At 42.4% G+C, this 12,332-nt stretch overlaps 1 protein-coding gene across 1 annotated transcript in view; it reads left to right on the top strand.

The window, feature by feature from the left end:
• The window catches only part of FGD3 (FYVE, RhoGEF and PH domain containing 3), a 111,537-nt gene that overhangs the window by 60,838 nt on the left and 38,367 nt on the right, over nucleotides 1-12,332 (top strand). Inside the window, exons 3-4 of the mRNA XM_086470412.1 lie at nucleotides 5,143-5,311; nucleotides 6,400-6,997. Coding sequence (XP_086326538.1) covers nucleotides 5,143-5,311; nucleotides 6,400-6,997 — 767 coding nt within the window. The remainder of the gene's footprint in view (nucleotides 1-5,142; nucleotides 5,312-6,399; nucleotides 6,998-12,332) is intronic.

Below are 12,332 nucleotides of genomic sequence, written 5' to 3'. Positions count from 1 at the left end.
AATTTGTCAAGTGCCTCCACTGCCACCAGCCCCTGCTGCTTTGTAGAATTGGTTAAAATATTGTATATAAAGGGTGCTTACCTTCAGGTAATTGTGGGTGCGGAAAGCATGTAGTTTGAGAGGTGTTTGGAACACAGGAGGGTGAGCCTGAAGAAGATACTATGTTCATAAGACATGTCCATGTGATAGAGAGTTGTTGTCATGTGAGAAAAAGAGAAAAGGTTTTTGGTCACGATTACGGTGTGTTGTACAAACTGAGCTTCTGCACCACCACACACTCCCAATTCAAATGACTATACGAAAGCAATTTTCTGATATGCATTCAGCCTTAAACAACTACAAAGAAAGCATTGTATTTTCTGATTCTGGAAGTAGACTTCAAATGTTAAATTAATATACTAATTCATGCTTGAAACATCTCACGAGGTTTGTGTATTTATGAAGGTTTCACCTTGAGGTCTTGGTTGTCCAGGTTTAATTAACAGGTGTTCCATGAATGTTGTTAATACTAACAATAAAAAGGAATAGCAGGTGTCTGTGCAGTAAGAAACTGAATTAATTCATCTGGTGTAGAACCTTTGCTGTTGTACTGGTTGCACTTATTTCCAATTACTGAAGACATAGCCTGGTTTTTATATGTAAGTATTTCAGAAAAGTTGGAGGGACCTTACTTAGCTTGAATCAAATCGTGCTTAAAAGTTACCCAAGTAGATTAGTATGGTCTGTTTCCATTATGTTATCCAGAGGGACCTGGACAGGCTTGAGAAGTGAACCTCATGAGGTTCAACAAGGCCAAGTGTAAGGTCCTGCACCTGGGTCGGGGCAAACCCTGGTATCAGTACAGGCTGGGGGAATGAAGGGATTGAGAGCAGCCCTACCGAGAAGGACTTGGGGGTACTGGTGGATGAAAAGCTGGACATGACCCAGCAATGTGCGCTCGCAGCCCAGAAAGCCAGCCGCATGCTGGGCTGCATCAAGAGAAGTGTGGCCAGCCAGTCGAGGGAGGTGATTCTCCCCCTCTACTTTGCTCTGGTGAGACCCCTCCTGCAGTGCTGCGTTCAGCTCTGGGGCCCCCAGCATAAGGACGTGGACCTGCTTGAGTGGGTCCAGAGGAGAGCTACAAAAGTGATCAGGGTGCTCGAGCAACTCCCCTGTGAGGACAGGCTGAGAGAGTTGGGGTTGTTCACCCTAGAGAAGAGAAGGCCCCAGGGAGACCCAGTTGTGGCCTTCCATTACTTAATGGGGGCCTATAAGAAAGATGGGGGCAAACTGGATGTGCCCGTCATCTTCCTGAAAGACACTCCTTTGTCATAAATTTTAAACAATTATTTTATTATTTCACTTCATTTCTTTATGATAAAACTACTTTTAAAAAGTATCTGCAATTAGCTTTTATATGACAGTAGAGAACAATATGTGCAATACTTTGCAAGGAAAGGAAGATAGTACAAGTTTTTTTTCTCTTCGCTTTTATTGACTTTCTAAGTTTGAAATGGCTTTTCTTTCTTGTATAGGTCATTGATCTGTTACTGTTTGGGTTGCATACCCAGTGAAGTAAGGAAAAAACTTCATGCCTCTCCAGAAAAATGAAATCATCAAATTAATAAAACAAAAATGTAGTTTTAATTAAATTGACTGTATTCAAGTTGACATTGTTCCGGTAGACCATCCTTGCTTCCTCTTGGTGGCCATGTCCAAAAAAAGTAGTTCTGACAGTGTGGTGCATTTCCTTGCAGCAGACATAAATCTTTCCTCAGTTTTTTGTTGGTATTTTTATGCAAGAACCTTTCTTCCCAGGGCTTTCTCCCTAGAGCTACATGGATGCCTCATGAAGGCCTGTTTCTCATTGATTTGTTGGGTGGGATGTACTGGCATCACCACCTTGAGACTCTAGGAGCAGCTCTCTATAGCCACCCAAGGCTGTGCTGTTGGGTCATTTATTCTTTTTTTGAGTGTATTCCCTTCCCAGGGGATAACCCTTCATAATCTGTTTCATCATGTGTATTTTTTTAGGTCTCTTCTTGTCAAGGGACCTTAACTGAAGTAAATAAATCTGCAGTTGCAACCCACACCACTTGAATTTCTCTTTATTAGGTCCTCCCAGCTTTCGCAGCAAGTCACGACAGACCCAGCACTGCTGGGATGATTGATGGGAATGCCTCCAATAAGTTGCTACTAAGTGTGTGTTGACTGCATTACTGTAGAGCAGGCACTTGTGAGAGAGAAATTTGTGGGCTGGGGAGGGCTGAAGTAATGCGTAGGCTGAGGTGCTCATTTTGCAATGAGGGAAGGGTCCTTATTCCCTGCTGTTTTACAGACCCAAGGCCAAGCCCGGGCTGTACCTTCTGCTATGTATTTAACCATGACTTTTCCTTTTCTAATTCTTCCTGCTGCTTCTCATTATTGCAGTTGTCCTCTACAACAAAGATTTGTGTCTTGGATTCTGCCTCCTCCAGATAGCCGTGGGCTACTATATAAAACCTTCAGCAGGAGGAGGACTAGGGAAATACCGTTCTAGCTTCAGCCTTCAGATGCCACCTCAAATATGCTCCGAAATACTAATATCTCTTCTGTGCAGCTGGCTTGCTTGCTTTTCTCCACCAGTTTACCTGGCTGTGCGCCAGACGTGCACTGGAAGCTGCATCCAAGGTCATACTGCTTTGTGTCTGTGACCCGGAGCAAGAAAATGGCCACATTGGTTCCTGCGTGGGCCAGGAGTTGTGGAAGGTGGCTTCAGAGCATGGGCAGGAGTTTTGCTTGGGCCCCCACTATGGGTCCTGGATGCCTACCTAAAAGCAGCACCTGCTTTTTTTCCAGGGCTGACTGTTCATTTAGTAGTGACGATGGTGGCACACATACAGATCAGCTCATCTAGTGTTGTTTGGGTTTAGTGTGCTGATCTGTCATTCATTCATTTGTAGAAATATAAAATGGTTTTGAGTTTAAAAGTCTATGTCGTGATATGTAACACCACTTCCTTGTAAATTCTGAATGTAGGTTTTTTGTGTCAGTTCTGGAGTAGACATCTTGTGTCATTTAAATTTTGCTTCATAAGTAGTGCTTGGTAAGGTCAGCAGCTTTGCCTCCATGCTGATGTCTCCGTTTCTCAAAATAATTTCAGTAACTAAAAATTCAGAACTAACAAAAGGATTTTCCTCTTTCCTTTTTGTCCAGTGCAGTGTGTTGTCTGAGGGTGATTCGGGTGGAGTCCACTAACCGAAGATGTTTGCATGGACAGCAGTGACACCCATTGCTATTAGTGTGAACGTTTTGGCAGTGAATTCAGCTTTTGAGTGTTGTGGGCCAGTCTGAAACTATGAAGGGCCTGATGGGGGATGTGGAGTAGGTTCTCTCCTGCCTGCCTGCTGTATTATGCACCTTCTGTAAAGAGCCTAGATCTTGCCTTTTCTGGCTAGATGAACTGGATGGCTGTGTGGACACTTTTTTTTAGGTTGTTTTGTTATGTTTTTACGAGGAGAAATGTAGCTGGGCACTCACTGATCACACAGTGCGCGAGTGAAAACCTGGTGAACAAAACATAGAGCATCACCATCCCATTTATAAGCATTTTCTTTTCCTGCATACCTGTTATTCCTGTGTAAGATAGGTTTTGTGGTGGTGGTTTCAAAATTGAACTAAAACATCTTTATTTTAAGACAGGAATTCCAGATGGTTTTAGAGACTGGGCAAATCAGACCTTTTATACAAAGCGTCCCATTAAAGCTGAAATCCTTAGAAGATTTGATTTTATTCTTTGATGCTGAAATAAATTCAGTGATATAGGTAGTTTAAAATCTGACCTATACTCAGAGCTCAAAAACTCTTTAGCAATCCTTCATCATGGCCAGCAACTGTCCATAGCATCTCCCTGATCGCTGAGGGAGGGAGGACATCCAGGCTGATGGGGAGCTATCTGTTCTAACAGATGCAGAGCCTTCTGCAGAGTAGAGACAACAGGAATTGGCTTTTTGGATGTGTATGCCTCTGCTTAGCCTCCAAAGAAAGTAACCCTGAAATTACACTCAGCACAGTTGCGAATTAAAGCTCCATTATGATGTTAGTCACATGTTGCTGACGTGCCATGTGGACCATTTAAAAATTGGCAATGCTTGAAATAAATTGTTCTTGAAAATGTTTAATAAAACATGTATTTTAGAGTTTCCTCATTTGATGTGTTAACTCTTTGGATAGTCTAGACTAGAGGGGATACTTGGCAGCGCCGCTCTGAGTACTGTGCACTTTGAAAATAATTGCACAGTCAGTTTTCCCACCTTCTAGTGTCAGGTCTGTCTGTGTGAGGTTGCTTTCACTGTATGAAACTGTAACAGCACGTGAACCTGTTGCCATGGGTTACTGCTTGCGTATTTCCAAAAGCATTTATTTTGCAATCAATATAAGGTCTGAATAAATTTTTTAAAATTACATTACATTTAAATTACATGACATTTGTTTAAAGTACTATATTAAACTTTATGCCTTTACCTCCTAGAAAATCCTTAAGCAGAACGTATACATTCTTACAATGTGTGTTTTATTTATATTGTATATAACCCAATGTAGAACCAAAAGAGGAAGGAAATTTATGAAGACTACACCACAGCAGAGGTAGGGGAGGGAGAATGAAAGGAAGAAAAGCTATTATGTTCTGCTTGGGGCGTTTTTGACCAAGCAAACACACAGCACTGAAATCCACGGTGGGATTGTGTTTTGGTGGTTTGTTTTGGGTTGGTTTAGTTTTTTTGTTTCCCAGCATAAGAAATTCAACAGAATGCCTACATTTTAAAAAGTTATGGGAGGGGAAACTTGTTAGTGTGATTGAAACAGTGAACACATTTGCAAAAACGACGTGTGAGCTCTGCATCCTGTTTGGTAACAAGGAAGCGGTAAAGTTCTGTAAGCAGCTTGTTCGTTAACACGTCTGATACAGCTGTAGAAATACAAAATAGAAGCCCATAATTTTTCTTTAGCGTTCAGCAGCTTGCTTTTCTGTAGAAATACTTCGGGACTGCACCTTTGCAGTTTATAGAGGATGGTGAAAGGATGGATACTCCTCATTCTGAATTGACTGCTTGGATTTTGTTCCCAGTTTAGGATAAAGAAGATGGAGATTTATTCTACCGTTTTTCCTCTCTCTTTTATTAGTACCTCCTAAGCCTGTCCATCTCAAACCTGGGCAGGAAAGAATTCCTCCTGCACCTTCTCGGCCTTTGCCAGCTGATCCCAAGTTGTCGAGGAGCTTAGCACCTGGAGAGGAAGAAATACCAATATCATCAGGAGTCAACACACTCATTGAGAAATTTGAAAGTATTAGGTATGTATGGCTTTGTGAGATCTGCTTTAATCTCCCTTTTCTGCATTTTTAACTTAGAATATAACAATAGAAAACATCAATTGTAATTATCATGTAGAAACACCTCTTGGGAGGAGCAAAATTTAACTGAGTAAACCATGATTTTTTTAAAAAAAATTATTATTTTTTTCATAGAAGCATGTATTTCAGCAACTTTTAGTTGTAACATACAGTTGTTCTTAAGGGGCTTAAGACCTGCTGAATTTGGTAAGTGTTCTACCAGAAACAAGTGGCTCAGTCTGCTTTCAGTGAGTTGACTTGATGTCAGGGTTGGTTTTTGGATTATAAGAACTTGGTTATTGTGGTATAAAATAATGGAGTTTTCAGTCTAAGACTCAAGTTCTTGGAGTCAGGGGAGAGTTAAATTGCAGTGTACTGTAAAAAACGTCATGTAGAACAGCGTTTCCTCTGAAACTTTATATATGAGACATTAAATAGGTTAAAATGTATGTATTTTGCTGTAAAACCAGCTTATTTTACAAACACATGAAAACTCTCTCTGAAGACCAGATCTGCCTGATGGAGCTAAGTGATTTTTTTCTTAAAGAGGGAGATGGAGACAGAGACACCGTACTGTGCCTTGGAGTGTATTATCACCTGGCTGAATCTGGTAAGGTGTCTTTTGAAAAGAAATGTGCTTCAAAAACCATCCTCTCTCTGGCAGAAAATACCTTGCCCCAAAGGCTTTGTTCTGCTGAAGAACTTGAATTCCTATTTAAATGAACCCACAACCAAGTGCTTCTTTTAAAAGACGGTTCCTTCCTCCCCAAACCTTCAAACCAAACTTCTTCAGGGCAGCATGGAGAGTATTAAAGGCCTGGGATTCTAGTGATGCCATTTCAGTAAAGCTTAAGGCTAGAGGTGTTGTGTTTTTATCAGAAATTGTTTGGGGATAGCGATGTGCACACACTTGCCTCCTAGGATTATCATGGCGGGTGCAAGAAATACAACTTGAATCAAATGATAATCAGGCCCTCTCTCTTTTGGGGCACTCTTGAAACCTTTGAATGTTAATGTGGATGACTGTGGTTCTTTCTCTTCACCCGCAGGCAACCTGTACATATTCTTCAAAGAAACCAGCTAAATTTAGCTCTGAAGATGGAACCTGGCCTGGACTCATCCAAACAACCGAGCTCATGTGACTGTGACGTGGTGGCTTCCAGCAGCTCTTCCACAAATGAAAAAAGTGAACTGGATGAAAACAAGCCAGATGTACCATGCAGCACAGATCTATCTAACATAGACATATTGAAAATTAAAGAGCTAAGCATAGGCGATAACAAAAGCCATGAAGACTGTACTGCTGTGACTATGAGCAAAGAGCCCTCTGGAGAGCTTGGCAATAAAGACTCAACTGCAGAACTGAATGGTAATGGTAAAATACCCAACAGAGACAGTGGCATTGACAGTCCTTCATGTAGCGTGGCAGGTGAAACCTTCCCCAGCGAAGAAGGTGCAGAGCAGAAGAAGCCCAGCGTGGCTGGGAACCCAGGGGAGATGGAACCTGACAAAAAGGGCATCAAGCCTTCCTCTGCAGAGCAGAAGAGAGACTCCACACAGGATGAAGACAGTGACATTGATGAAGGAAGCAGCGAGGAGCAAGAGACAGCAGAAGTGCCAAAGTTAGAGTATTTGGATGTAAACAAGGTAAGGTAGTTTGTTCGTGGCTATTAAGTGCTCTGAAACCTGTTCCTGTCTCTGGCCAGAGATCCCTTGCATCACTTTCATATATTTTGGGGTTTTTGTTTGTTTGGTTTTACGTCAAAGGTAATTTCCTGCTTGATGCAGATCATAACTTGTTCCTGACCTAGATATTATCTTTTTGAAAGGTTCCCAGTCTTGATTTAAAAGGTTTCATATAAAAGAATCCATCACAGCCAGAGGTAAGCTGTTAAAATTTAAGTGCTTTTGTAGATAAGGACTCACACCTTGTGTTTCTTGTTTGGTAAGATAGCTTCTAGTTGTTAGATCATGTTGTTTTCAGTGAGGCTCCATGATATGTGGGGGGCTAATTGGATAATGCATCTTGCAGGGTCAGGGCCTTGCATCATAGTAGGACATGCATGATGGAAATCTCTTCTAACAGTAATTTTTTTTCTTGTTTGTTTTGTTTTTTTACACAAAGCCTGTGCTTCTATCAGTGTGACTACTTCTTGAGTACAAAGAAGTTGGTGTGAGGATAGTTATATCAAATTACTCTTCAGGAAACTGTAGCTAGAAGAGATTTTCTTTGAATCCAGTGTAATGTAGTGCAGACTGTGTATTTGCTGCAGCTGTATAAGATTAATGACAGATTCCTTTGATTATCTGTTTATCAAGATGGTTATTTTTAGAAATAGTGATGATAGAATGGGTTAGATTTTTCCAGAAAAAGAAAACAGAAGGTGCTTTGAGCAAAATGTCTGCAAAATATTCCACGTTTTGTTTGGTGGGGTTTTTTGTTTGTGTTTGGGGGTGTTGTGGGTTTTTTTTCTTTTTTCCCCCTCAGCCATCATGACGGTAAAGTTAATATACTGGATTTTTGGGGGTTTTTTAGTGAGCACAAGTAGCTGAAGAACTGTGGCTAGTGAACTGTAGTGTTCACACCTCAGTTTGTGCAAATTTGGTCATTTTGTTGAAATCACCAGCATATACTGATTTGTGTACGTCAAGAGCTTGTTGCTTGGGAAATGTGGCAATTAAAACTCAGTCAGTAGTTTCTGGGTCAAATTGGCCAGTGACTATTGAAGAGTGATGAAAATTGCATATGGGTCTGCGGTGTACAAGAGTTATGGTCAACGGCTCAGTGTCCAAGAGGAGACCAATAATGAGTGGCATTAACAACTGGTGCTGTTTAACATCTTTGTTAGTGACATGGACAATGGGATTGAGTGCACCCTCAGCAAGTTTGCCCACGACACCAAGCTGTGTGGTGCGGTCGACACACTGGAGGGAAGGGGGACCATCCAGAGGGACCTTGACAGGCTGGAGAGGTGCAAACCTCATGAAGTTCAACAAGGCCAAGTGCAAGGTCCTGCACCTGGGTCAGGACAATCCCAAGCACAAGCTGGTCAATGAGTGGATCGAGAGCAGCCTGGCGGAGAAGAACTTGGGTGCTGGTGGATGAAAAACTGAATATGAGCCAGCAATATGCGCTCGCAGCCCAGAAAGCTAATTGCGTCCTGGACTGCATCGAGCAGTGTGGCCAGCAGGTAGAGGGAGGTGATTCTGACCCTCTACTCCACTCTGGTGAGACCCCCACCTGCAGTGCTGCATCAAGCTCTGAGGCCCCCTGCACAAGAAAGACATGGACCTGCTCGAGCAGGTCCGGAGGAGGCCACGAAGATGCTCAGAGATCTGGAGTGCCTCCCCTGTGAAGACAGGCTGAGAGAATTGAGGTTGTTCAGCCTGGAGAAGAGAAGGCTCTGGGGAGACCTTCTAGTGGCCTTCCAGTACTTCAGGGGGGCCTATGGAAAAGATGGAGAGGGACTCTTTATCAGGGTGCGTAGCGATAGAATGAGGGGTAACGGTTTCAAACAGAAGGAGGGTAGATTTAGGTTAGATGTGAGGAAGAAGTTCTTCACTGTGCGGGTGGTGAGACACTGGCACAGGTTGCCCAGAGAAGCTGTGGCTGCCCCCTCCCTGTCGGTGTTCAAGATGAGGTTGGATGGGGCTTGAAGCAGCCTGATCTAGTGGGAGGTGTCCTTGCCCATGGTGTGGGATGTTGGAACTAGATGATCTTTAAGGTCCCTTCCAGCCCAAACCATTCTATGAGTCTATGATTCTGTCTCTCAGAGCTGACAAGTACAGTTTCAGAGTACAGTTAATGCTCTGTGGCGTCCCCTTTTTTCCCAAGAATTGAAGACAGCCTGATGAGGCAAACATACCTACAGGAAGACATGAAAAAGCCCCATACTTTCTCTCATGAATGCGTTGCTTTATGCTGCTCTTCTTCCTGCTGCTTTATGTCAAGCTGGTGTGACTGGACTCACCTTCCATTCACGTCATTCACACGCTGTCTTTTTAGCCTGGGCCTCTCTGATACTTCATTACTGTGCTGCTCCTTCTGCAAATTCGGTGAATGTCCAGCCTGCCAGATGCTGGCACGAGATTAGTCAGAGGGAAGTGGAAAGGACCCAACAGAGTAGGAAGCACTAAGGGCTGCATGAACCAAGTCTGTTTGGCCAAACCCAACTGCTTTCTGTAGGTGGAGAGGATGTGATCTTGTTCGCCTCTGCAAGTCTGCAGTCCCACCTGGCAGCTGGTGTGGATTCAGGAGGAGGAAGCCATCGGCCTGATCCACCTCCATGAGAGCCAGGGAGGACACCCTTGCTTTGTCAATGCATAGGTCAGATGTGGCTGCCTTGGGCATGGAAGGTGGAGATTCCCTTAATTACTTGTGCAGGAGTAAATCCATGGCAATGTGAGTCAGGGTATTCAGTGAGACTGCACTGCCAAAGGAGATCGCTGTCTTTTATCTTGTATGCAAGAATTTAATGTGAGGATCTGCAGGAAACATCTTAGCGATGGAGACTCCAATTAACATCTATCTGTTAGCATCTATTAACACAACATCTAATGCATCCTTTGACATCTGGTATCTCTTCAGTAGTCTGCGGTGAAAGCTCGTTTACATCTCAGATGGGCAGCATCACCATCACAGTGCAAAGCGTCTTGCCTGCTGCTGCTGGTTTTCCCTCATGTTTATACATACATACACACGCTATGAAATTCTTTAATTGTTTTATATTCATAATATAGAAGTATGTGCATGTATGCAGCTGAAATGTTTTTTTAAAAGATTGTTTATTAGTTGCAACATGCCAGCAAGAAAATAACGCTTTCAATTAAAAAATCTTTAATCTGGCAATTAAATTTACTGTTTGGACTAGGAATGCAGTATTGAACCAACTGTAGTAAACCCAAGCAGAAGACTTTACCATATGATTAAGATGTGCTTTGCTGACAAATACCGATGTTTTGTAAGACATCAGAGTTTTGATGGCTGTTTTTAAGTCTCGTTCCTTAGGTTAAGTATCCATGTAGTATGAAATACTACTGATAAAACACCGAGTTATGAGGTCATAAGTCTCTGTAGCATGCTTGGTGAATTTGTACAGGAGAGAGAGATCTCTAGAGGAAGATTTCTTTTTGTTTTCTTGTGTTAGTCTTCTTTTTGAAGTGTATTTATGTGATGCACTTCAGGTTCTCCCTTGCATTTTGAGTTGATTTCACCTTCCAAAAGGCAGTTTTGATGCTGACCAAGCTACACTAAGTTAGCTTGGTCTTGCAGCCACGTGGAGGAGGGAAGGCTTAAGAGATTTGCTGCCTCTTTTGTAGCATAAGGATTGTGCCCTCTTCTGGGGATGCGGTGTGCGAAGCCAATTTGTGTGTTAGGTCACCACATCATCCTACCACTCTCCCTTTCGATTCTGTGGCAGATTTGGGGCACTATGGGCTAAGCATTAGGGTAAAGAGCCACAGGTCCCAGCGAGGAGAGCCAGTGCGATTTGAAGTTGACTTACTCAGCGGTTATTCTTAGGCTGGAAGATCACATCACCCGTGACAAGACTGGTGATTTTCCAGCAAACAAGGTACCTGCCCTGCTGGAAGGAAGAGAGGAGAGTTCAGCTGGCACCAGCTGCTGCCTTGGGAGCTAAGGAGACCCCAGCTCCTCCAGAAAGCTTCGTGTCAGGAGCCAGCATATTTTTCCTACTTCCCCCTGCCTACCCCTAGTACCAAGTTTTGCAGCTGCATGACGGAGGTAACCAGCACTCTCATTAAATATGCAAGTTGCCAGAAAGCTTTGTTATAGTTGGAGGAGGATGCATAAGAAGTACAGCTGCAGAATGATTTAATGATTGCTCAGTAACTCATAATATCAATTTAAATGAAGATCATGAATAAACATAAGTAGGAAAAAAAAATCAGATTTGCTTTTTTCTTCTCTAATTTTCTGCTTCAGATATCTCTCCGTCCACTATCCAAGCTTTCACACACCCCATGGCTGGTGAAGTAACTTTGCCTGATACATGACTCATATGATTTTATTTAGTCTAGGTTTAGCCCTGCAGTGCGGTGTGGCTTCCTTTGGGAGTCTGCAGCACAGTCTAACAGGTCTCACTATTAGTACAAAATTACTGGAGTGCGTCTTATAATCTCAGGAGTGACTTACTGGGATTTCCAGTTATCTTTTATTTAAATGAAAATGATCAAGGAGAGCTTATTAGTTTTGGTAATGTGTCAGAAAATGTCAGGAGCTCCAGGAACTGAGACATGTTAGCCTTGATGGTTACAAAAAAAAGAAATGACATAAAAGTGAGACTGAAGGGCTGTCGTACTCTGTAGTCATATATACTCAAGGCTTCTGCCGACAGCCTGGGAGCAACAGAGTAATGCTTCTGAGGTGGCTAACACTTCTTCCTATCTTTTTATTTAGATATTTTTTAGTAAGGGTTATATGTGCTCTTTAGTAATCACCAAAAAATGCCTTTCTCCATCTGTCCTGCATCCTGCTGTATAAAATAGTAATAATGAAGTCCCACGTGGGCCTCATACAGTCACTGACACATGCTTCCATTCTGCCTGTACATGGCTGGATTTCACTTCTGATTTCATTGTACAGTTTGTGTTAGAAAATTTGGCCGGCAGTCCTGCAAGTCATACCTTTGGGTAAGATCATCTCTGTGTATATTCTGAAATAAATTTGCATAGGTCAATGTTTTAGTCATAATGCTAGTTAAGAAAAATCAAATATGTTCTCATCATCTTTTTTTTTTTTTTTTTTAAATATCCTAAGGAAAGTGAGATCTCAATACAACAAAGGCAACAACCGAGAGTATTTTCCATATTGTTTTCAGCAGTTTTGAGTAGGAAGTTGTCTGTAATCTTTCCGGGACTTCCTGTGTTCTTTGTAGGGGTGACTGGTGGGGTTTTAAAGCATAATCGTGTATGATTTTAACCTAAGCTGTATCCCAGCAGCTTTCTTGCAGGATTCACTGCA

Source organism: Leptosomus discolor, chromosome 9 (genome assembly GCF_034619465.1).
Source record: "Leptosomus discolor isolate bLepDis1 chromosome 9, bLepDis1.hap2, whole genome shotgun sequence".
Lineage (NCBI taxonomy): Eukaryota > Metazoa > Chordata > Aves > Leptosomiformes > Leptosomidae > Leptosomus > Leptosomus discolor.
The sequence above is the reverse complement of the archived record's forward strand: the minus strand, read 5'-3'. Positions and strand labels throughout refer to the sequence as shown.